The sequence below is a fragment of the Pieris brassicae genome, chromosome 6, assembly GCF_905147105.1.
Source record: "Pieris brassicae chromosome 6, ilPieBrab1.1, whole genome shotgun sequence".
In the NCBI taxonomy this organism is placed as follows: domain Eukaryota; kingdom Metazoa; phylum Arthropoda; class Insecta; order Lepidoptera; family Pieridae; genus Pieris; species Pieris brassicae.
The window spans coordinates 4,981,908-5,005,125 of record NC_059670.1 but is presented as its reverse complement, the minus strand read 5'-3'; the positions used below and the strand labels follow the sequence as shown (position 1 = coordinate 5,005,125).

The 23,218-nt window shown below is 34.5% G+C and overlaps 1 protein-coding gene across 1 annotated transcript; it reads right to left on the bottom strand.

Annotated features, from left to right (window-relative positions):
• Positions 1 to 79: 79 nt before the first annotated feature.
• LOC123711077 (uncharacterized protein C05D11.1-like) lies at positions 80 to 18,878 on the bottom strand. Its single transcript, XM_045663482.1, has 18 exons — positions 18,616 to 18,878; positions 18,205 to 18,550; positions 17,718 to 17,820; positions 17,374 to 17,496; positions 16,811 to 16,924; positions 15,897 to 16,049; positions 15,386 to 15,655; positions 11,767 to 11,909; positions 10,957 to 11,065; positions 8,729 to 8,899; positions 7,972 to 8,208; positions 5,350 to 5,469; positions 4,699 to 4,994; positions 3,492 to 3,663; positions 2,721 to 2,864; positions 1,538 to 1,695; positions 640 to 792; positions 80 to 265 (listed from the first exon to the last, which is right to left on the bottom strand). Exons 1-18 carry the CDS (start codon positions 18,752 to 18,754, stop codon positions 208 to 210), a joined length of 3,009 nt encoding a protein of 1,002 aa, XP_045519438.1. The 5' UTR covers positions 18,755 to 18,878; the 3' UTR covers positions 80 to 207.
• Positions 18,879 to 23,218: the final 4,340 nt, after the last annotated feature.

Here is a 23,218-nt window from a genome sequence, read left to right as displayed (position 1 = left end):
TTTTATTAGTAGTAGAGCATTAGTAAAAAACGAAATATATTTATTTATACACTTGAAAGTAATAATAAAAGTCAAAAAATATTGCAAATTACGTATTTATTTAATAACAAAACATAAATGAAGACACGTACACATCGTAAGGCACAGCCAAGCAGTTATGAATGTGAAAAACATTTACAAAAATTAAAAAACTTTAGACAATTTCGCTTATTTATTAAAGTGAGATGCTTCCATCGATTCGAATGCTTCCAATTTGATGTTTAATCTGGAAAAGGATTAAAAACTTAATAACAAAGATATTTCTTTATATTTATCTATGTCAAGGAAAATATTTTTTATCATGGCCAGATTTTTAATACCTAACTTGAAGACTCTTTTGGGCACTCTTTCCATGATATAACAAACTTAAGAAAAATTGTATGAAAATTTATATTTTTTTTAAATAGCTGATATTATAAAATTCAATATTTAATCATAGGGCGTTATACTTATTTGAAATTAAAAAAATCTTAATTGACTTAAGTCTGATGTAATAAAGATTTTTTACGTCATCATTTGTTTTAACGATAGTTTACGCCATTTTAATGATACACGAACCAGAAAAAAATAGACAATATAAAGTTATTGAGCCATAATTACTTCTGGAAGCTGCCTTGCAACTCTTTGGCCTTGTTTGAATGGCACACGATGGCCATCTTGCTCTTCTCCGGCTGGAAGAGCGAAGGCAGCCAACGCGACGCGGCCTTCAACGCCTGATCCTCTGTCACTGCCGCTATTGCGCATATCAACTCCCTGGAATTACATAATTTTGATGACGTCATACTCCACATAATGACGACCCATATTTATGGGACACCCTGTATATGTATATACTAAATAAGGTGTTGGTGAAGTCGTATTATGTAGGCCGTGTCGTACGTAGCTGGACCAAATCCAGTACGCACTAACGGATGCACGGACGCATAAAAGCACGCATGTCATGAAAGTGGTGGAGGCCCATGAGGTATGTCAGGAGCGTCGCAAGTGGAGAACCCTGATCTCTACCTACGTCTTCGGGAAAAGGCATGAAGATATAAATAAATAAAAAATAAAATAAAAATCTGTGCGTGTACTAGTGTACACACGTATGAAGTAAAACTTCTTTATGACCCTGTTTTCCGAAAAATTATCAACTATTTGTAACTAATTACAGAAATTGGTTAAATAAAGTTAAATTAGATAAAGTTTAACAAAAGGCTACAAATAATACAATTATGTCATTTTACCTTATTACCACTAAGATTATTACACAATTTAATTATCATTGTTATCGTTGTTATATATTTTTATTGTTTATGGTAGGAGAAGAAAAAGATGGCGCGTAACGGAATAATGTGACGCGTAATCAAAAAATGTGACAGTATTTTTTTCCAACGGCGATAAAGAAGCTTCACTTCGAAAAAAAGTGTTAATTTTCATACGAAAAACGAGATCCTATTGACGCAGTTCGAGAACGGACTTCAGCCAATGGGAATCTAGGAATCCCTCGGTAACTAACCTGTTGTGAGTGGTTCCAACCCGCTTGATATAGTTGAAGAGAGATTGCTTGACGACGTCTGCAGGACATTTCTCGACCTCCACGACCTCGAACAGAGCCGTGCTTTTGGCCGAAGCGAACAGCTCCGCGTCGAACTTGCCAATTGCGAGGAAGTCCTCCTGGAAATTACCAATTTCAATTTAGTAAATCATCCATTATTTTATATATTCAAGGCTTAACATATTTTTTGTTATATATCTATAATCCAGACTAATTTAAGATTAATATACCATAGCCTAGGATCATTTACTAATAAGATATCTTTATATATATATATATATATATATATCGCAGCCAACTAGCTTAATCAGCCGTTTAACTAGTGGCCTGAAAGATGTTCAGCCAGTTAATCAAACGGCTCGGCAAATGACTTGGATCGATGACGTTTCATTACTTGCCTAGCCTGTTGACTGTTCATTTAAATTCATCATTTTTATTTCTGACAAATAATGACTCTATCGTACGAATTGCCTAAGCATTAGCCAGTTTAATAAGTGTTGTAACAAACGCTACGGCTAAATATCTTTGAGGCCGTTAGTTAAACGACTAGACTATTAATTGAACGGCTGTTTAAGCTAGTTGGCTGCGACACATAATTTTACTGGGCGTGTGAATTACTCTTACATGGCTGGACCGATTTGAATGAATTTTTTCTATGCGTTTGGGTTCTGCCCTGGACGGTTTAGATTCACAAATCAGCCCGGCAGATGGCGCTGCAGTCGGTATTTCCATGCTTTGTTTAATGAATACGATTAAAATAATTAAATAACAACTGGCGGTATTATCGCTTTAGAGCGACCTCTTCCAGGCAACCATTGTAAGAGGTTGTAAATGTAAATTACATCATATTACTTAGACATGAAAAATGAAGACTGAAAAAAAATTCAGCCTCAATTCTCTTTAAATCGAACACGGAGGCGAGCGGGCAGGAGGCTCATCTGATGTTAAGTATATACACTCATTGCCAGAGAGCTCGCGAGTGCGTTGCCGGCATTCTATAGAATTGTGTTATAAATCCTTGTCTATAAACTTTAAGATTGTGACTTGGTTTTAAAAGAAATGATTATTATAGATCTTATCAATATATTCAATATATGAATCAGTTCTACTAAATACTAACGAAGTGAAAACTAATTTAGATTACCAGTATAGCCTTGACTTTAGAATAGGCCGCCACCGCATTAGTGGCTCGATACAAGGACAGCACTAGGGCTGCTTCGTGAGGCGAAGGGCGGAGCGCGTATCCGTATGACAGGCCTCCACCACGCACTTCACGCCACATGGGACCCTGAAAATTTATTTATGTATTATACAATAAACAATAAGTTATAGAATAAAATAGATTTTTTATTTCTTTAAAAAACAATTGTATGGAATGATAGGAAACCGTAAAGTGAGGTCGTAGGTTCGACCCTAGATAAACAAAGTTCGATTACAGATAAGGCAAGTCTTTGGAATTGTAGTTCAGCGAAATTTTAATAATCAACATTATTGGAGCGGAGCAAGTTTTTGGTAAATTGCAACAAATCAATATTATAATTAGCCAAACCTTTAGGCCGGTTAAACTCCATGATGAGTTTATACGAGACAAACGAACATCAATTAACTTTTATATATATAAGGGAGTTAAACTTAAATGTGTTGCAAAAATTTTGAATCAACATTTAGAGGTTGTTATATCAGTTGAAAATCACTTTTATTCTATTTCTTTTATAATCAACCCAAAATGTACTCATAACAAACACTTCGTATTCAAATTAAAAGTGACTGACACATACATAATAGACAAACAATACTAGTGTTTTTTCCACAGACTAACAAACAAAACTAAATGGACATCTGTAAAAAAATAGATAATTAATAAACTAATTTAAGAAATATAATTATTTCTTTACATATGTATAGATAAGCTTACCTCGAGCTGCGTAAAGTAGTTGAGTGCCACGGACAATGGGGCGTCCTTGAGCGAGCTTCCAGATGGGCCTGGACTGAGTTGGGCCAAGAACGAGCTCTCCACGCCCCCCACCCCCACCACGAATCCACCCCCCCAACCGGACATCAGCTCCCACTCGTTATACAGCTTCGGCCTTAGGGAAAGTTAAACTATTTAATTCATCAATGTTAGAAAATATTTCATCATGTCAAGTTTTAAACAATAAGAAACGGTTGTTTGTAAAGTCTGTTTACGGACGATTGCATAACGTGACGTCAAAACAAATCAGTAATGAAATTACATACTTTTATGATAAAAATTGAATCATTTTTATTCAGTTATCACTATTGTGATAACTCATAACACGGATACAAAGGGTTGGATTCTCGGACACAAAGGCCAATCGAATGGACGAGAGACAGATGCGGCGCAAGCGTACAATGAGCGTAACGGGACAATTCATGCTTTTCCGTGCGTGCAGCCGGCGTTTATCGATTTATTAGACGTTGTCACGTCAAAAGTGGAAACTATAGAAAAAAATGTGTGCGTGTACTAGTGTACACACGTAACAAGTGAAACTTCTTTATGACATTATTTTTCGAAAAATGATTTACTATATGCAACTTTACAGAAATTGGTTAAATAAAGATAAATAAGATAAAGTACAACAAAAGACTTATTATCATAGACATGAATACAAATAATACAATTATTTCATTTTACCTTATTACTACTAAGATTATTACAGAATTTAATAATTGTAATAGAATTATTACTATCATTGTTATCGTTATTATATATTTTTGTTATTAATGGCTTCGAATCTCTTCGAATCAATCTTCGTGGTAGGGACGAGAAAAAGATGGCGCGCAACGGGAAAATGTGACGCGTAACCGAAAAATGTGACGGTAATTTTTTTCCAACTCCAATAAAGAAGTGTTACTTCAAAAAAAACCACTTACATTTTTATAGTAACATTTTAATGTGTTAATGAATAAATAAAAAATAGCGCTTGTATCAAGACTTTCAATAAAACTCTTGACCAAAACTGGTCGTTTATATCAACATCTAACAGTAGAAATTGAGGGAAAATTAATTTATTAATTCATAGGATGTATGTTAATTTATAGGATAATGTATAAGACATTATCAAAATGATATAACATAGAAAATTTACAAGACTACTTACGCAACTGGGACAATCTCGTTCGGCTTCGCAAACTGCTTCCAAGGCTTCGTGCTCAACTGATATCTTTCCAAATCACTAGCCAGATGCAGCCAGGGCTTCTCCGTGATGTTTTTCAATGTTTTCGTGGCTTCGTCGAGGGCATTTTGGGCAGAATCTCCACCAGCGTTGAGCTGCTCCACCAGATCTTTTAGGAACTGCTGCTGGCGCAGTACCGTTGCCCAATGAGCGTTTGTATTCTTCTCGTAGAGGGAATCACGTAAAATATCGTACACCATTTTGTGGCCAGCCCGACGAACCTGACAAATCAAATTAAAAAAATCTCTAACATTCTCTTAGGGAGCGTTCAAGTATTACATCACGCAATTTTTGGAGATTCTTGACACCCCCCCCCCCCCCCATGAAACGTGCCGTAACGTTATCCAATAGTATTTGTGTAATTTTCCACTTTCCAGTATTTTCCACCACATAACGGTAAGTTTTAGGTATAAAAAGGTCACTGGGGGTGGTCACGAAACGTTTTACTATTGGATACAGAAACGTTACGGCGCCTGTCATGGGGGGGGGGTCTCCAAAAATTGCGTGACGTAATACTTGAACGGTCCCTAATACATATTTAAAAAAACACAATCAGCAATCATAAAGTTAAATTACCTGAGAAACATCGTTGATCAACCTCTGCGCGAAGACCAGCAGTCTTTCCTTGGTCAACTCGGCTGCATAAAGGACTTCATAGAGATGGTTCACTACTTCCTCGTAGTCTGATGGTTCACACTGAAATATATTGAAAAAATATTACGAAAAAGTGTACTGATAGCAAAGGTATGGCTGTCCAGCATGAGGACCTTGCATTGCTTTAAATTCTCGTGTCACAATGTTCGATCCCATACTCCTCCGAAACGGCTCGACCGATGTTTATGATTTTTTAAGCATATTCAGTAAGTCTGAGAATCGGCTATTATCTATTTTTCAAACCCCTAAGTGATAAGGGGTGTCCACCCCAAAAAAATTGTTTTTTTTTATGATACTTATTTGTCACCCCTACGTTCAACCCCTATTTTTTATTATAGTAGATTATTTTATCGAACAAATTTTTATTCTGAAATTAATATATAATAAATGGCAAAACGACGTTTGCCGGGTCAGCTAGTAACATCATAATTTAATAGCTTCTATAATTTCAAACTGGAATGATTGGAAAAACCATGACACACCCAACCTACGTCACCAACAAGAAACACATAGGTAGCGCTTGGAAACTATTATTTGTTTGGAATTATATTTAAGGAATGGTAAAATTTGAATAAGGTTTTTTCGGATCATACATTTATATTTTTATATAACTGTTGGCTACCTATATAAAATAAATAAATCAATGGCGCTACAACCTTTTTAGGTCTGAGCCTCAGATTTCTGTATCTGTTTCATGATTAATCTAGGCAAGTAGGTTTCCTTACGATGTTTTCCTTCACCGTTCAAACGACTATTAAATGCGCACATTGAAAAGAAATCCATTCTCATCTTAATCATCATCCATTCATCTTAATCTTACACAACCACACATGTGCACATTCTTATAACTCGTACCCCAAAAGCTGCAACTGCAACGCCTTAGAATTAGTTCATAACCATAAGTACCTGGGGCTTACAATAGATGACCGAATGTCCTGGAAAATGCACATTAATTCTGTCTGTGATAGGCTAAGAGCGATACTTGCCAAATTCACTTTAATAAAAAATAAAATACCACTTAAAACTCTGCTACTATTATACAAAGCACTAGCCGAATCCATTATAACATATGGACTTACAAGCTATGGGAGAACATGCAAAACTTATCTAAATCAAATATTTGCAATACAAATACGTATTTTAAAAACAATTGCTCCCTTAAAATTAAAATCACAATATAAAGCGGACTACAGAAAGCTATTTGCATTTTTCAAAATTATACCTATACACGAGAAAGTACAACTAGGATTATTAAATGAAAACTACTTTACAGAAAATTATCTCAAAACAATTAAAACTCACTATCACTACTCAACACGTAGAAAATTAAAAAACGAATTTCTATTACCCAAATACAATAATTTATATGGGAAAAAAACATTAGATTACATTATTCCAAATTTAATAAACTCGATACCAGCTACACTTCTTACGAATATAACAAGAAACAATATTAAATTTAAATTAAAAAAATACTACATAAGTCAAACAATTATAAATTATGCATAACATAAATTATGCCATATACGTCATTAAAATATATATATATTCGAATATAGGAACTCATCCTGTATGTGAATAAGAATTCTCGACAAGAACAGGTTTCCTGCATCGGCTAAATATGGCGCGTCAGTGTTTAGATTTGTTTATGACGTTTTACGTGCAATTTTAAATCGTTTGAATGGTTTGATTGTTATAAATTTACAGTTTATGTCACTGGCCTTAGTATATATATATGTGTGTTAATGATTTAATTATGTTCGACGTCCTGGTGGATAGAAAAACTGTGCACAGTTTGTGTTTCCACCACATCAACTACCTTTATATTAAGAACACTTATACAACAATAAATAAATAAAAAATAAAAAATAAATAAATTGGTGCACAGCCGGGGATCGAACCTACGACCTCAGGGATGAGAGTCGCATGCTAAAGCCACATGCCAACAATGCTCACATATAAAGTAATAATTCATAATAATAACGATCCGTTCACTCGAATAATAATTTAAGAAAACACTTTTTAAACGGATTGAAGCTATGTTTTATTATTATAAACTTATAATTATGTAAATAATACAGCGTCCGTGGTCACGGTGACTGAAGACAAAAGGTGTTGAATGTCAAAAGTATCACTCAGTAGCTGTAGAGAAAGTTGTGTTATCTGTATTTATTTCCCCGGTGTTCATATCGACCACGCACGCAGTAAAGCACGCGAAACGTCGGAAAAAATTAAATTTAAATTTATGTAAATAATTATAAGTTTATAATAATAATACATAGCTTCAATCCGTTTAAAAAGTGTTTTTTTTAATTATTATCCGTATAACGTAATACTACGGATAATTTACAAAAAAATTATATATTATTTATATAAAAAATTTACACATGTTTATTGTATACACTTTATGGCACCCAGAAATTCTAGAAACAGTAACTAAAATTATTTTCGAACTAACTTCTATAGTTTTTTCTTAATTTTCCGCGTATTTTCTTTAAAAAAAAAAGCTTTTTTCCGAAGGTTATAAACGCTACTCATACTCACTCTAACTTCAATATGAACAAATTGGCCGTACTGTCCAACACTAAAGTTTCCGGATTTGCCAAAACCTATGTCATTGCTGAAGGAGACAGTGAGCTGCTCCGTCGTTGAAATCACTTCTTCGTGAGGAATTAACTTGTCCCCACGTCGAACTGGACACTCCGCTAAGGCGTCCAAATGCAGAGGCAGCCACTTGCGGGTGACTTCATCTATTTGGCTCGTGTCTAGGATGAGATTTATCTGTAACGTTTCATTAGGATATTTTAAGAACTAAAGGCGTGTGGAGAGCAGTGTTGACCTAGTGGCTTCAGCGTGCGACTCTCATTCCTGAGGTCGTAGGTTCGATCCCCGGCTGTGCAACAATGGATTTTCTTTCTATTTGCGCATTTAACATTAGCTCGAACGGTGAAGGAAAACATCGTGAGGAAACCAGCCTTTGCCTTAGACCCAAAGAGTCGACGGCGTGTGTCAGGCACAGAAGGCTGATCACCTACTTGCGTATTCGATTAACAAATGATCATGAAACAGATACAGAAATCTGAGGCCAAGACCTAAAAAGGTTGTAGCGCCATTGATTATTTATTTATTATTAAAGGCGTGTGGAACAGTGATCGGACACTTCCATGACCAATTTTTTTTTGGTTTTTATCTTTTTACTGTGCCAAATTAAAAATTAAATTGAAATTAATTGGCGTTTTTGTATCTAAAAATCGAAAGATGTATATTTCTGAATCAACTATAAGACATAATAGTAACTTACATAAACAAAGTTGGTCTTCAAGCTATGGACTCTGGTGTACAGGGGCACATCTTTCAGGTCGAAATAGGGGCATGGGCCAGAATCTGTCGCCCACGTGGACAAATTGTGGCACTTCAGGTTTTCACATGATGGCACTGGGACGGATGCTAACGTACCAGGTGGGGGTGGTCGCTGGAAATAAAAACATTATATTAGGTCCTTACATATGAAATTGGCGTATTTCGTACTGGTCACTTTAATCACGATGTTCTCCTCTTTGGTAAGGAATTCCAAATTCAAATTTGTACAGCTATTTACTCATGTATTTGTGCTTCGATGACCGTCATTCATTTGTTTTTTTCTGTTTGCGTCACTCATTTTACAAAATGGAAAACTTAAAGTATCGCATTATTTACGAGTACGAGTTCCGCCGTGGCACTAGTGTTGCGGAAACGACTCGAAGGGTGAATGATGTGTATGGCGGTCATGTTGCAAAAGAAAACACAGTTCGTTTTTGGTTCCAACGTCTTCGTTCTGGAAATTTCGATCTGCAGAACAAGCCCCGTGGACGGCCTGAGACCCAAATTGATAATGAAGTATTGAAGGCTATTGTGGAAGCGGATCCATCGAAAACCACGTCCGAGTTAGCTGCAGGCTGCGGTGTTAGTGATAAAACTTTGTTTTAATTCACTTGAAGCAAATTGGGAAGATTAAAAAGCTTGAAAGGTGGTTACCTCACGAATTGACTGAAGCAAACCTGCAAACGCGCGTCGACTGCTGCGTTACATTAGTGAACCGGCACAATAATGAAGGTATTTTAAACCGAATCATTACCTGTGATGAAAAATGGATTCTTTACGATAATCGGAAGCGCTCAGCGCAATGGTTGGATCCTGGCCAGCCAGCCAAATCCTGGCCCAAGCGAAAATTAACCCCAAAAAAGTTATTTGTAAGCGTTTGATGGACTAGTGCCGGTATTGTTCATTGCAGTTTTCTCAAATCTGGCCTAATAGTCCGGCTGATGTCTATTGTCAGCAATTACAAACCATGATGGAAAAGCTAGCGCCTAAACAACCTAGGCTGGTCAATCGCTCCACGCCACTGCTACTTCACGACAACGCTAGACCACACACTGCACAACAACCAAATTAGAAGAGCTTCAATTGGAATGTCTAAGACATCTTCCGTACTCCCCGGACCTTGCTCCAACAGATTACCATTTTTTTCGAAATTTGGACAACTTCTTGCAAAGGAAAAAAATTAACTCTGATGGGGCAGTCCAAATCGCCTTCACAGATTTTATTGATTCCCGTCCGACTGGTTTTTTTTAGTAAAGGGATCAATGAACTACCTATGAGACGGCAAAAGTGCATAGAAAACAATGGTTCATACTTTGATTAATTAAATATATTATATTTAAAAATATTCGACTTTTTGTTCCTCCCATACAAAACGTCAATTTCATATGTAAGGACCTAATATATCAAATTTATTACGATTGCGACATTTTATTGCTCTGTATGAACTTGATAATTTGTTTGTACCGACTGAGGTTAGACATGAAACATTAATTATTAAAAATGAATTTCAAGATTTTATAGTAGAATTCAAATTAATTTAGATAAAAAATAATTCAAATTAAAAGAAAACAATCTTTTAACCGGATTAAGGCTATTTGTATTATTATAAACTTAGATTTATTTTACATAATTTTAAATTTAAATTTTTCTGACGTTTCACGTGCTTTACAGCGTGCGTGGTCACGGTGACTGAAGACAAAAGGTGTTGAATGTCAAAAGTATCACAGCTTCGCGTACCAATCTTGGAAAGAATCTTTTTTCTTTTGCAAGTACATACGGTTGGTCAAAGCGTATGTAGTGATAAGGCCTATCTATTGTATGTTCACAGACTGCTGATTTTGTGTGTCGTCTATGTCTAATGTCCGCTATGTGTTCTGTGAGTCTGCTGGACATATTGCGTTTAGTTTGCCCTATGTAAGACAGGTTTATAATAATACAAATAGCTTTAATCCGGTTAAAAAAATTGTTTTCTTTCAATGTGTAAAAGCTATGTTAACCAGAGACAATTCAAATTAATTTACATAAAAAAATAATTTAAAGATAAAAAAATAATTTAAATTAATAGAGTAAAAAAATTTAATTAATAGAGTAAAAAAATTAAATTAATACACGAAAAATAAATAAAATTATTATTATATATCCAAGTAAGCTCTTGTTTTTGACAGATACCTCATTGAATTCCATGGCCTGCTCGAGGGCTTTTGCTTTCTGTGCGAGCCCACTCTCCCCAAGCTTAGCTCTCTGTTCTTCTAGACGCTTCTTTTCTTCATCAGCCATCCTTTACATAAAAATATCATTATTGTAATTTTTCAATTATCAGTATTAAGCAAGACTAGATTGTAATGTTACAGGACATTAACGACTAAGGCCCGTATTCTAGAACGTCTATCAAACTCAAATCTAGTTTTTGGAGCTGTTATACCGTTTTTCTGTACGAAGTTTGGCATATTTGACAGCGCGAATGTGGACCTAAAAGCAATATAATAGCGGTCTATAAATGACGCCAATTTTAACTAATGCTAATCATTGAATGTGGCTTCCTTTTGGATCTTGCAGTTAGCTTCCTATATGCTTAAAGTCTTGGTGATTCTTGCCAAGTGATCTCCAAGAAATCACGTTTCTTTGTACCTAGGGTTTATACTGCGAAGGCCAAGGTTTGCCATATCAAGGGCCAGAACATTGCGCCCACTTAATGTCTCCGACACTACTTTTTTGTTCTCAGAGTAAGTTCACAGTAACGATATTGTGTATAGATGTATTTAATATTATACATTTGAATTATATTTTCGACATTATCGTATTGGCTAAGTTATGCTAGTATATATTACTGAGCCTAAAATAAATAAACAAATTTCCCTTGAAAAAATTCTTAAAATTTATTACACATCATAAAAAAATGGTGCATTAAAAAAACTATAGTGTGCCCTATGCCTTAATACAAAGACTGGCATATCAGGTACATCTATAACTAGCCCTTACTTTTCTTGCAGCTCTATACTCGGTGATCCAATGATAGTAATGACGTCATCAGTGAAGAATCGTTTCAGTAATCCCAACCAGAACTCTGAGGTTTCCTCTAGCAATTCGTGCATTGTTTCTTGTGGATTCATTCTTAGGCGGAACTGAAACAATTATGTATTAACTTTAATTTACTTCGAAAAAGGAATACTGTATATAAAAACAGTCTTACATTGTCGTTATAAAGTACATATTACGATAAGTTCTGATTAAAGCGTGGCGACTTCGGGACAATGGCGGTGGGGATGAAATATACAACAAGGAGTTGTGTATGGTGCTTCCTTGCTACTTCTCCGACATTGCCTCTGATTTTAGGGCCGGGGTTATAAGGGTCTTATAGTCAAAATATTTTCAGACCGTTTTTACCAAATATCTATGATTTATTAAGATATGTTTATATGTTAAACAAGCCAACATGCAATGGAAAGGAGCATCTTAAATTATTTCTTCGTAACATAACAAAACTTTGAGAAAACATAGGTTATAGAAGAGTGTCCGATCACTGTTCCACACGCCTTTAATAATAAATAAATAATCAATGGCGCTACAACCTTTTTAGGTCTTGGCCTCAGATTTCTGTATCTGTTTCATGATCATTTGTTAATCGAATAGGCAAGTAGGTGATCAGCCTTCTGTGCCTGACGCACGCCGTCGACCCTTTGGGTCTAAGGCAAAGGCTGGTTTCCTCACGATGTTTTCCTTCACCGTTCGAGCTAATGTTAAATGCGCAAATAGAAAGAAAATCCATTGTTGCACAGCCGGGGATCGAACCTACGACCTCAGGAATGAGAGTCGCACGCTGAAGCCACTAGGCCAACACTACTCTCCACACGCCTTTAGTTCTTAAAATATCCTAATGAAACATTACAGATAAATCTCATCCTAGACACGAGCCAAATAGATGAAGTCACCCGCAAGTGGCTGCCTCTGCATTTGGACGCCTTAGCGGAGTGTCCAGTTCGACGTGGGGACAAGTTAATTCCTCACGAAGAAGTGATTTCAACGACGGAGCAGCTCACTGTCTCCTTCAGCAATGACATAGGTTTTGGCAAATCCGGAAACTTTAGTGTTGGACAGTACGGCCAATTTGTTCATATTGAAGTTAGAGTGAGTATGAGTAGCGTTTATAACCTTCGGAAAAAAGCTTTTTTTTTTTAAGAAAATACGCGGAAAATTAAGAAAAAACTATAGATGTTAGACGAAAATAATTTTAGGTACTGTTTCTAGAATTTCTGGGTGCCATAAAGTGTATACAATAAACATGTGTAAATTTTAATAAATTATTATCCGTAGGTAGGTACGTTATACGGATAATAATTAAAAAAAAAACACTTTTTAAACGGATTGAAGCTATGTATTATTATTATAAACTTAATTTTAAATTTTTCCGACGTTTGGCGTGCTTTGCAGCGTGCGTGGTCACGGCGACCACGCTGTAAAGCACGCGCTAAGTTTATAATAATAATACATAGCTTCAATCCATTTAAAAGGTGTTTTCTTAATGCGTAAAAGCTATGTTAACAAAAGACAATAATAAAACTTACATATACACTTGTACACGCTCTACGGCTTAAATGGAAATGGGCAGATCGTATATCTAGAGTGCGGGATAAAATATGGACAATTGAAACAACAAAATGGACTGGGCCAGTAGGCCAGTATCCATTTCCTACTGGAAATGGATGTATAGGACCACAAATGAGAAGATATTTTATTATTATATAGAGAATTTGGTTTCAGGGGCCATAAAAAAACTAATACTAGAACACAAAACTAACATTAAAACTTAATTAAGGACTGTAAACTAAAATATAAAGTTAAACAATAAATAAAATAAAAAAAAAACAATGTAAATTAAGTGACTCGTTTTATTTGTCTGCAAAACATTCAAACGAGTCATTGACACAAGAATATTAATATTCAGACAAATTGTTTTTATTTTTAATGTGTTAGCAGTAATCATAACAATCGAATATACAGTGTTTACAATTTTCTTAACCTACATAGTAATAATAAAAATTAATATAAAGAAAATTAACACAAATTTAAAAAGTTTGGTCCCTGTGGCAGTGTACCTTTAACGCTGGCTATATTTATTCGTTGAACTAGGAAAACACCAGCTCTGAGGCCACCAGACTAGCTACAAGGCGCAAAATTAAATCTTTCATTAGCGCCTGTACACTTGAACCTCAATAGTCTCTGATCCAAAGGAAGATGGAGGAAATAAAGACTCTTAGATTTATTATTTTTCACTTGCTCTGCGGCCGCCCGGCCCCAGTTTCTTTTGCAGGTCCGAAACGTGTTCACATATGTATCATCCTATACCAAAACCTGTCCCATTATCCAAAGTATCAATGACATCCCATCCGGCCGCTTGCAATCGTCTCTTGCGAAGCCAGTTGGCTCCAAAATTGCAAATATATTTTTAATATAGATTTACCATATTTTTCAATTAGCTTCAACGCCATAACAGACACAGTGATCACCTACTTATATAGTAAGAAATGTTTCATGAAACAAAAAGATTTGTTTTTGTTCCATACGGTGGTAACGTACCCATATGAAAAAACAAAATCGCAACGCAAATGTCGTCTTTAATTTATTTATAAATTAACCACAATAAAATTTGTAATATTAGTTAATAGGTGTTAGATGTTAATACTTTGTTTGTCATAAATGGTATAATCTACTAGCTTATATTTATTTGATTATATATGTAATAGTTAGACATAATGTATCGTTTTTGAAAATATAACTATCTTTTATAAAACTGTAGCACAGCACTTTGCTCCATTGTCAATAGTTTCCGGAGCGTACGCGACATAAGTTTTATTGGCATTTTTGGGTTACATTACAGAAATTTTCATACAGATATTTATTACTTTGAAAATATAATATATAGGTAATGGTGAAAGAATTTTTCATATCCCACTACTTTTGGAGTATATTTAATACAAACAACAAATATTTCCTCTTATATTAATGTAGTTGATAAAATTGATGATCTCAGATAAGGAAAACAAAACATGTTAAATACTGACTCTAATTTTGGAAATTTATAAATAGGATATTGTGTTTTTATAATAAGATGTTATAAAAACTAATAAAGATATAAATACGGCAGAGTGAACATTTAAAATTATGTGTGTATGGGTACAGTATAGTATCCTTGGTAACAAAGACGGTATTTATTTCCAGTACATTTTTAGTATCAGACCAACTATGCTACCGTATGACTGACGGTGTTGTGGTATTTGGAATAAGATAGTACAGCATACAATAAATAAAATTGGAACGATGTACCGTGGAATTTGTACTATTGTAGTCATTTCGACTATTTCAAATTTCCTTTTAGAGCGGGTCTGCATCTATTTCATAATAATTTTTGGAATCAAATCTAAGTTCGATGGTATGAGGAATGGTAAAATTATATCACCGAGCCAAATTAAAATGCGTTTTAAGTCCACCATCTTGGATGCAATCAAATATATAAACCTAATTATAATAGCAAAACAATTAAAAAATTAATTCCAGAATTTTCACTCAACATAAAGAGATTTTGAAATAAAAATATACTCACATCTTCTTCACTCTGCGAATACAATGCATCTCCAATACATCTGAACGCCATGGCATGATGAGGATCAGATTCCAGGCTGGCCATACTTTCTCGTAACTGCTTCTGCAGGAGCCTTTTCATTCTATCCATATCTATTACTTCTTCTCCTGCCCTAAGGCTTTTGAGGCACGCTTGGGCCTGAGCACGCGCAGCCTTCAGCTTTTCCATTGGTACATTGTCTAATTGTATTTTGATTAGCGATGCTAAGTTTTCCGTTAGGTTGTAAGACACCTGTAATGATTAGTAGTATTTTTTACTATCATCAAGTTTACGTCTCAAACTACTGCACGGATTTTAAATTTTTTTTTTAAATGACGAAGATTTTGTTGTTAAAAATGTCTATAAACTAACAGCCTAATGGGGTTTGCCTTAAAAAAATCACTTAACATTTGTATATGTTCTATGTACTACAAAGAATTACTGCGAGTCATACATAAATTACAAAGTGATAACCAAGGTCACAATATCTTACATCTCCGGCCAAAGCGTCTTCCCGTTCCACGAGGCATCGTTGCAAGGGCGCTGCTGCAGTGTCACAAAGATATCTCAGAAGTACCGCACAACCAGTCAAGTCTTTGATGGCTGATTTCTCAGTTAGGAGTGGTCCGCGCCAACCGAATATTACCTGCATATTCAATTAATTTATCAAGATATTTTATGTTTAAGTGTTTAATAGGCAGCACTGAGGATAACCTTTATCCTTATCTACATAGGAATAGAAACCTGGTTTCTATTCCTATCTAAAAAATAATCGTTTTGTTCTAACCGGGTTAAAGCTATTTGTATTATTATAAACTTATAATTATTTACATAATTTTAAATTACGTGACCACGCACGCTGTGAAGCACGTGAAACGTCGGAAAAATTTTAATTTATGTAAATAATTATTAAAAAAACCACTTTTTGAACGGATTAAAGCTATGTATTATTATTAAAAACTTTTATTTACATAATTCTAAATTTAAAAAAAAAACCGACGTTTCACGGTGACTGAAGACAAAAATATAAAAATGTCAAAAGTATCACAGCTGCAGAGAAAGTTGTGTTATCTGTATTTATTGCCCGAAGTTGATATCGACTAAAAGATGACATACATACATAACTAATCCGTTCCGTTTTAATCCGTTCAAAAAGTGTTTTTCTTAATGTGTAAAAGCTATTTTAACAAAAGACAATACTAAATAATTATAAGTATATAATAATACCAATAGCTTTAATCCGGTTAAAAAAATTGTTTTCTTTCAATGTGTAAAAGCTATGTTAACCAAAGACAATACTAATTGTTTTGTTTATAACCGCCATAACATTATTTTTACTAATATGCCCTAATGTAAAATAATCTCTCTAAGTAAAGGTAAAGATTCATATTAACAGTATCATGTTACCTGACCACAATCTTCAGTATCAGCAGGCCATTGTTCTGTAAAATCTCCATAGTTAGGCAGAGGCGGCATAGTCTGCCAGGGCTTTACCCATTCTTCTTTTGCCTCTTTCTCCCTCTATATCATACAAAAATCCTTTAACATTTAAGAAATCAAAGACAATCGTTTTTTTAATGTCTAGTGTATAACCTATGGTGAAAAAACTACTGGTAATAAATGTTACCATCAAATCCTCATTATCTCTCGAGTATAGGCTATATTTATTTAAAAGTTATCTTTAAAGTAAATATCGGGCTGTACACGGGGCAGGTTGCTAGTTTTAGTGAAGTAAATTTAAAATGAGACAAGTCAAGCAATGTATCCACAGGATGAGTTTTTTTTTTAAATTAAAAGTTTAATGTACAATTTATATGTGTCAAAGGAAAATTATCAAAGCTGGAGGTTATAAATTATTTAATATCCTAAATCTGGGTAATTAGTAGTAGACATCCATTAACAAATAAATCATTAATATTTATTGATTGATTTGTTCTACAAATATGTTACTTGCATTTACTATTACTTACCTGAGCTATGATGTCATCTTCTACAATAGATAATGTTTTAAACACATCATTGGCTTCTATTTGTCCAGTTAAAATAATCGTCAAATTCTCAGGCCTATAGAACTTTTTGTGGAAATCTCTTACCTGTAAATTAATTTTGTTTATATCATAGGAAATTTCTGAGTTTATATGATATAAGAAATGGATGAAATTTAATTAACCACTATAATAATTTTTATAAAATTCTTGTAATTCTTTTATTAATTGGTGTTCCCGCAGAATAAGTAAAAATACATTAAAAAGCATTTGCTTAGGTATTTCAAGCATTGCTGTCAATAACACATATTTGCAAAGTAGTAACTTACTTTAACATTAGTAGTTGATTCTCTTAAATTTTTCATAATGCCTCCTGTTTCAGATGAATATCCACTGTTTGGGTACATAGCACGCAATAATTTCAGCTCACATCTATAAAGTACACATTTTGGTCAGGTATAGCTGAAAAACCATAGCCTGGAATGTATGTAAATACTCAATATATTTCTGTGAAATAAAATAACTTCTGTTTGTATATAGTAAACCTACATAGTAGCCTAACAGACACGAGATCAGGCAATCTGTGACTGTGGCAGCAGGGGAGTAGCAAATTTCCCTTTCTTAATAAAGGGGCATTATTTAATTCAAAGGTTCGGCATCTTTTGCCAGGCTCAGGCCACAATTACTCCGGAATTATCCTCATTATATTAATGGGCAATTACCAGTGGGATCCGAGTTACCTCTTGTACTATTTGTCTTAGCAACATAATTGAAAATTTTCCAAATGTGGGAAAATTCTGTTGGGTGCTATACTACCTGCTATCAGCAGTGTTCTCTCTTCCTTGCATTTCACAGTAGACTACTCCAGCATTTTCACCATCACCATCAATATGATGAACCTCTGTTGTAAAACCTTCATCTGTAAGCGTAGGTCTTAAAATATGATCAAGATATATAGGAAGCAATGTCAGCATTCCCTCATCACCAGCAGTATCAATAGTATAACAAGTATGATCTGTATCAGTCCAGGCATTGGTGCCATGGGCCATACACCTGTTCGCCAATAGATCCAGGATTCCTTTGTACGGATACCGCTCAGAACCCAAGAAAATTAGATGTTCCAATGTGTGTGGCAGACCGTCATCGTCATGAGCCTCGGTTGCTAAAAAACAACAGAACATTAGAGTGTGCAGGTATTAGCAAATAATGAAAAATCATTATACATACCAAGACAGAAGAATCCATTAACGGTTGGTCCCTCAACATTAGCTATAATTACAGTTAATCCGGTTTTAGTAGACACATATTTGTTTACCGGCATAACATCGTATGCTTTTGTAGACGACACAAGTTTAAATTGTGACATTGTAATTGTTAGAACTTACACTACGTGTATTTATACTTATTAACTTATTTAATTATAATTATAACAAATTAATTAAATATTTCACTTAATGTATTAAAGTAAACTTCCAAATCGGAATAGGAAATAGAAATAGTGTTATTTCTTGACGTTTGATAACTGAAATTTATAGATGACAATTGCGATTACTTAAATGACATATGTAATTTGACATTGATATTTGCGTATAAAGTCTTTCTGCATGTGTCTATGTCTGTGATACTATTTTTTTTACTTAGCAGAGTAATACAGATAAGTTATCAGTGAGATAAGACAGGTCAGTAAGTAATAGTAAATAAGTAAAGTAATCATTTAAATACATTTAAACCTTTCAGCGAAAACAAAAGAAAAATACTTCTTTTAATAATTTAACTTAGATTCTACTCTCACTTTTTATTGTCAATGATTAATAAAAAAATCCAAGAGAGCATCGTGCAATCAGTGTGACTATGAGCAAATGAGCAGTAGGATGATTTGCGGGTGGAGATATTCCACTACTACAGACATTCTACCATAGTAATATTAGCTCGGTCAATGCTGTTGAACTCCAGGGTTCCTCGTCTTTTGAGTCGGTTTATACACTCCGGTAGGGTGAGTTGAACACCTAGTCCAGCCTAATCTTGTCGTCTGAGCGTATACTTTTATGTCCTTTGTGATTGTAGGTACTCCCAGGTGTTTATGTACTTCGGCGTTTCTTATGAAATAAGACGAGTTGCTTATTTGTTTTAGGATGTAGTTTTGTGTTCTTTGAATTTTAGTTTTGTTACAGTCGCATGTAGCTCCCCACAATTGTATTCCATAGGTCCACACGGTTTTCATAACAGAATTGTAGATGTAAGTAGTTTGTTGTCTATGGACAATTTCGAGTATGGACAATTACTACCCAGTAACCAGTACAGCCTCTTATATTTAATGTAGATCTCAAGCCGTTGTTTCAATGTATTTTTGCCACGTCAATATACGGTCCAAGTGCAGTCCAAGGTATTTAACTGTGTCACTCTGAGGCAGTTCCTTTCCTCCTAGGTTTACAGGGGGCATGTCTTTCTTCGTGTGAATGTCACTTGTACTCATTTGCTAGTGTTCACCCAAATTCTCCACCTATCGACCCAGTTGCTTATTTCATTGAGGCTTCGCTGCAGCTTTTACGTGGCTTCTTCGGGTTGTTTACTCGAAGTTAGGATTACCGTAGCGTCTGCATAGGTTGCAATATTGAATCTGAGGTAAATATGGTGTAGAGCACTGGGCCAAGTACAGAGCCTTGAGGTACCCTGCAAGAATATCATGAAAACAGATGTACAATCCATCTCTTTCACTTGGAATATTCTATCGGTGATACAAGACTCTAGGATTCCATAGAAAGTATAAGGCAGAAGTCACTTGATCTTGCATAGAGGCATAAGAGCCTCTTGTGCCATACCCGATCGAATGCTTGTTGATCGTCCAGAAAATCTGAGGAGCAGTATTCTTTTAGCTCAAGGCTATTGCTTATGAATATACACACCCTGTGAGTTTGTTCGATAGTACCGTGTTGTGCTCTAAACCCGAATTGGTGATCTGGAGTTGTAGAATTTCTATTCATAGCTTGCGAAAGCTATCGTAGAAGTACCTTATAGGTAGGTAAGATGAGACTTCATGTGGCGATTTCCCGGGCTTATGGACCATAATTACCTGAGAGACCTTTCATAGTGCTGGAAAGTATCCAATACTAATAATCTAATAAAATATAGGGTTGTCAAGTAAGTTATAACCTTACGAGGTAATTCGGAGAGAACCTTTTTGTCAGTGAGGTGAAAACCTAGTGCCTTCCTATTCTACATTTGTTGTATGGTTCTTTGTACCTCCCTTAGTGTTACTATCTTCAAGGGCAAATGCAATTGGAATTACTTAATAATTATTGAAGAAATCTTTATTGACACTATTAATTTGACTTTGTCCTGAATATAATCAAATGTTTTATATAAACATTGTTAATATTTTTATATAGTTTAATATTAATAATAGACTATTTGGCAACATTTTAAAATCAAGTAATTTCAGGTTATTTATAGGTGACTAAAGAACCTATACAAGTTATTTAATTCAGTTAAAATTGGGTTTAAAAATTCAAATTTAAAATTTTATAAAACCGCAAGAATGTTACTTTAGGCAAGATGGCGTCTCTGTTGGGACGCACCGATTGTACACGCGTAAACAGAAGTTAAGTTTTACTTGTTAATTCTCTTTCTACAATGTAGTAGCGCGTGACTGACGTATGAAAATTAATGCTTTAAATTATGTTTTTTTTAAATAATATTATACAAGTTATTTTACTCTATAACGCCTTTTAAACCCCTGTTTGATATATCATACTTGTTAATCGCTTCTCATTCAACCGATCTACATGGCCAACCAACCTAAGCATTCCCTTTCGTATACTTGTTCTTTCAACCCAAACTGAATTTTGTATACTGCCTAGTTTAACAATTACTATAGCTAAGTTATAAAATCTTACGAAAACAAAACATGTTGTAATCAGAAAAACGTATCTAACACAATATCAAAAATTTCAGGCAACTTACTTTTATTGCAGGGATCTGATTACTAGATAGCCCTTCATTTATTTAGACTAAATGTTTGCAATATAAATACAATAATACGACAATGTAGCTTTCAAAGGAGCCGCCTCCAATAGAGACAACAGTTAATAATTTCAAAAAGTTTATAGATAAAACTATTTAGTGAGAAAACCATTTAGCGTTGTCGTGTATTTCATTAATCTGTGCATAAAGATAAATATGTTTTCCCGCCAATGTATACAATTCATACACCCCATACGAAAACCTATTAAAATTTAGGTAGTTTAGTGCTGTGTAATTCTAGATATTATTATATCAACAAATTGTTAACAAATAATATATAAATGATTAAAAATAATGTTATCGCCAGTTATCAATAATTATTATCTTAAAATTATTTAGGGATTACATACTTAACGAATATTTATAGTGATATCGAAAATTTAAATGAAAGGTTATCACTTGTATTTTTACACATTTACTTTGTGTACCTTACCCCCCAGGAAGTATGGGACAGATACGTTATTGCCTTCAAAAAGTTCTTTTTCATCTGGAATCGAACTTAAATACTCATTAATATATAGTCTCGAAGGCATTATTTGTTGTTTTGTTGGATACCTGAATCGCACATACATAAGGTATTTTAAGTCGACAATATTCACGTATAAATGAAATTAATTTCTGCTAAAGCTGGTCTTGTTATTTTTAATAAATAACCATTATATTTTAATAAAATGAAAACCCAAAGATACATATCATAGTTTGTAGTACTAAGAAAAATTTCCAGGTTGTGTTGATCATTTTAAAAAACTCTTCTCCGGTCTCAGACTTCTGATTGCCAACCATTGATCTATGGGTTTAGGACGTCCGCGTCATACTGGTTTAATTATATTCTCGTCAAATAAAATAGTTAAAAACTTCTCTGGGCCCTTACTCTGTAATTTCCAACAGCGATCCCGATCACAATAATGTGATTTTATTCCTTGCGATCCGAACTTGCATACGAAAACGTCGGGTAATAGTATCACTGACGCTATTCAAAGTTACAGAGTATGAACGATGATCCTTTCGAAGGATATATAATTCTCGATGCGGTCTTCTTGCTATAAACAATCATAACGTGTCGGTAAATAATGACGCGCGTTTCTGTCTCTAGTATAGAGAGTTTAATGAGCTTTTAATGGAGACCTGCAAGGCCACGGTGTATTAAAAAGACTTGTATAAAATATTCAGTTCTGATAGAATAATGCCTTGTTCACACGATCTTCAAAATTATATAATAATCTAAGGTCAAAGGAGAGAATCCTGTCGCCTTGGCGGTATGTCTGTTGCAATTTCTTGATGGATTGCACAAGTACATTTAAATGCAGAACTTTAATTAAATGTTTTGGCTTCATGTATAGAATAAGCATGCACTATAAATTCATTTATAGTGCATGTATTTTATAAATAACGCTCATCTAGAAGCATGCTGAAGTTTCACCTCTTCGCTTTTGACATCCCCAGGTGCTGCACTGCAAGATTTGGATCGTCGTTTCTAGTAAAATCAGGGAAGGAGTGGCACTCCTTGCCCCCTTCCATCTTTCCTCGACAGTTTAATATAGGTTCATTTATGTGGCGGTTAATAGGCATTTCCTAGACAGGCGTGCCCTGCAATAGGCCACATCTAACTAAACATCAGGTGGGATTGTGGCCAAACGTTAGTCCAGTTCATCATATACAACATCATCATGGTACCTAATACTTTTTCATGTTATTGTATTGACTATTGAACCTAGTAAGTTGAATTACATTTTTTATGTTAAGAATACTAGTAGTGTTCGTACTAAAAAACGTCATGTTAACTTATAACAATGGTGCAGTTTTTACTATG

Bases quoted from the DNA above. Each gene is read 5' to 3' on its own strand.
- LOC123711077 (XM_045663482.1), bottom strand. From the start codon at position 18,754: ATGTCACAATTTAAACTTGTGTCGTCTACAAAAGCATACGATGTTATG. The intron at 18,551-18,615 runs GTATGTATAATG...GTTGTTTTTTAG, and splicing joins TAATGGATTCTTCTGTCTTG to CAACCGAGGCTCATGACGAT. The intron at 16,050-16,810 runs GTAACATGATAC...TTGAATATGCAG, and splicing joins ATACTGAAGATTGTGGTCAG to GTAATATTCGGTTGGCGCGG.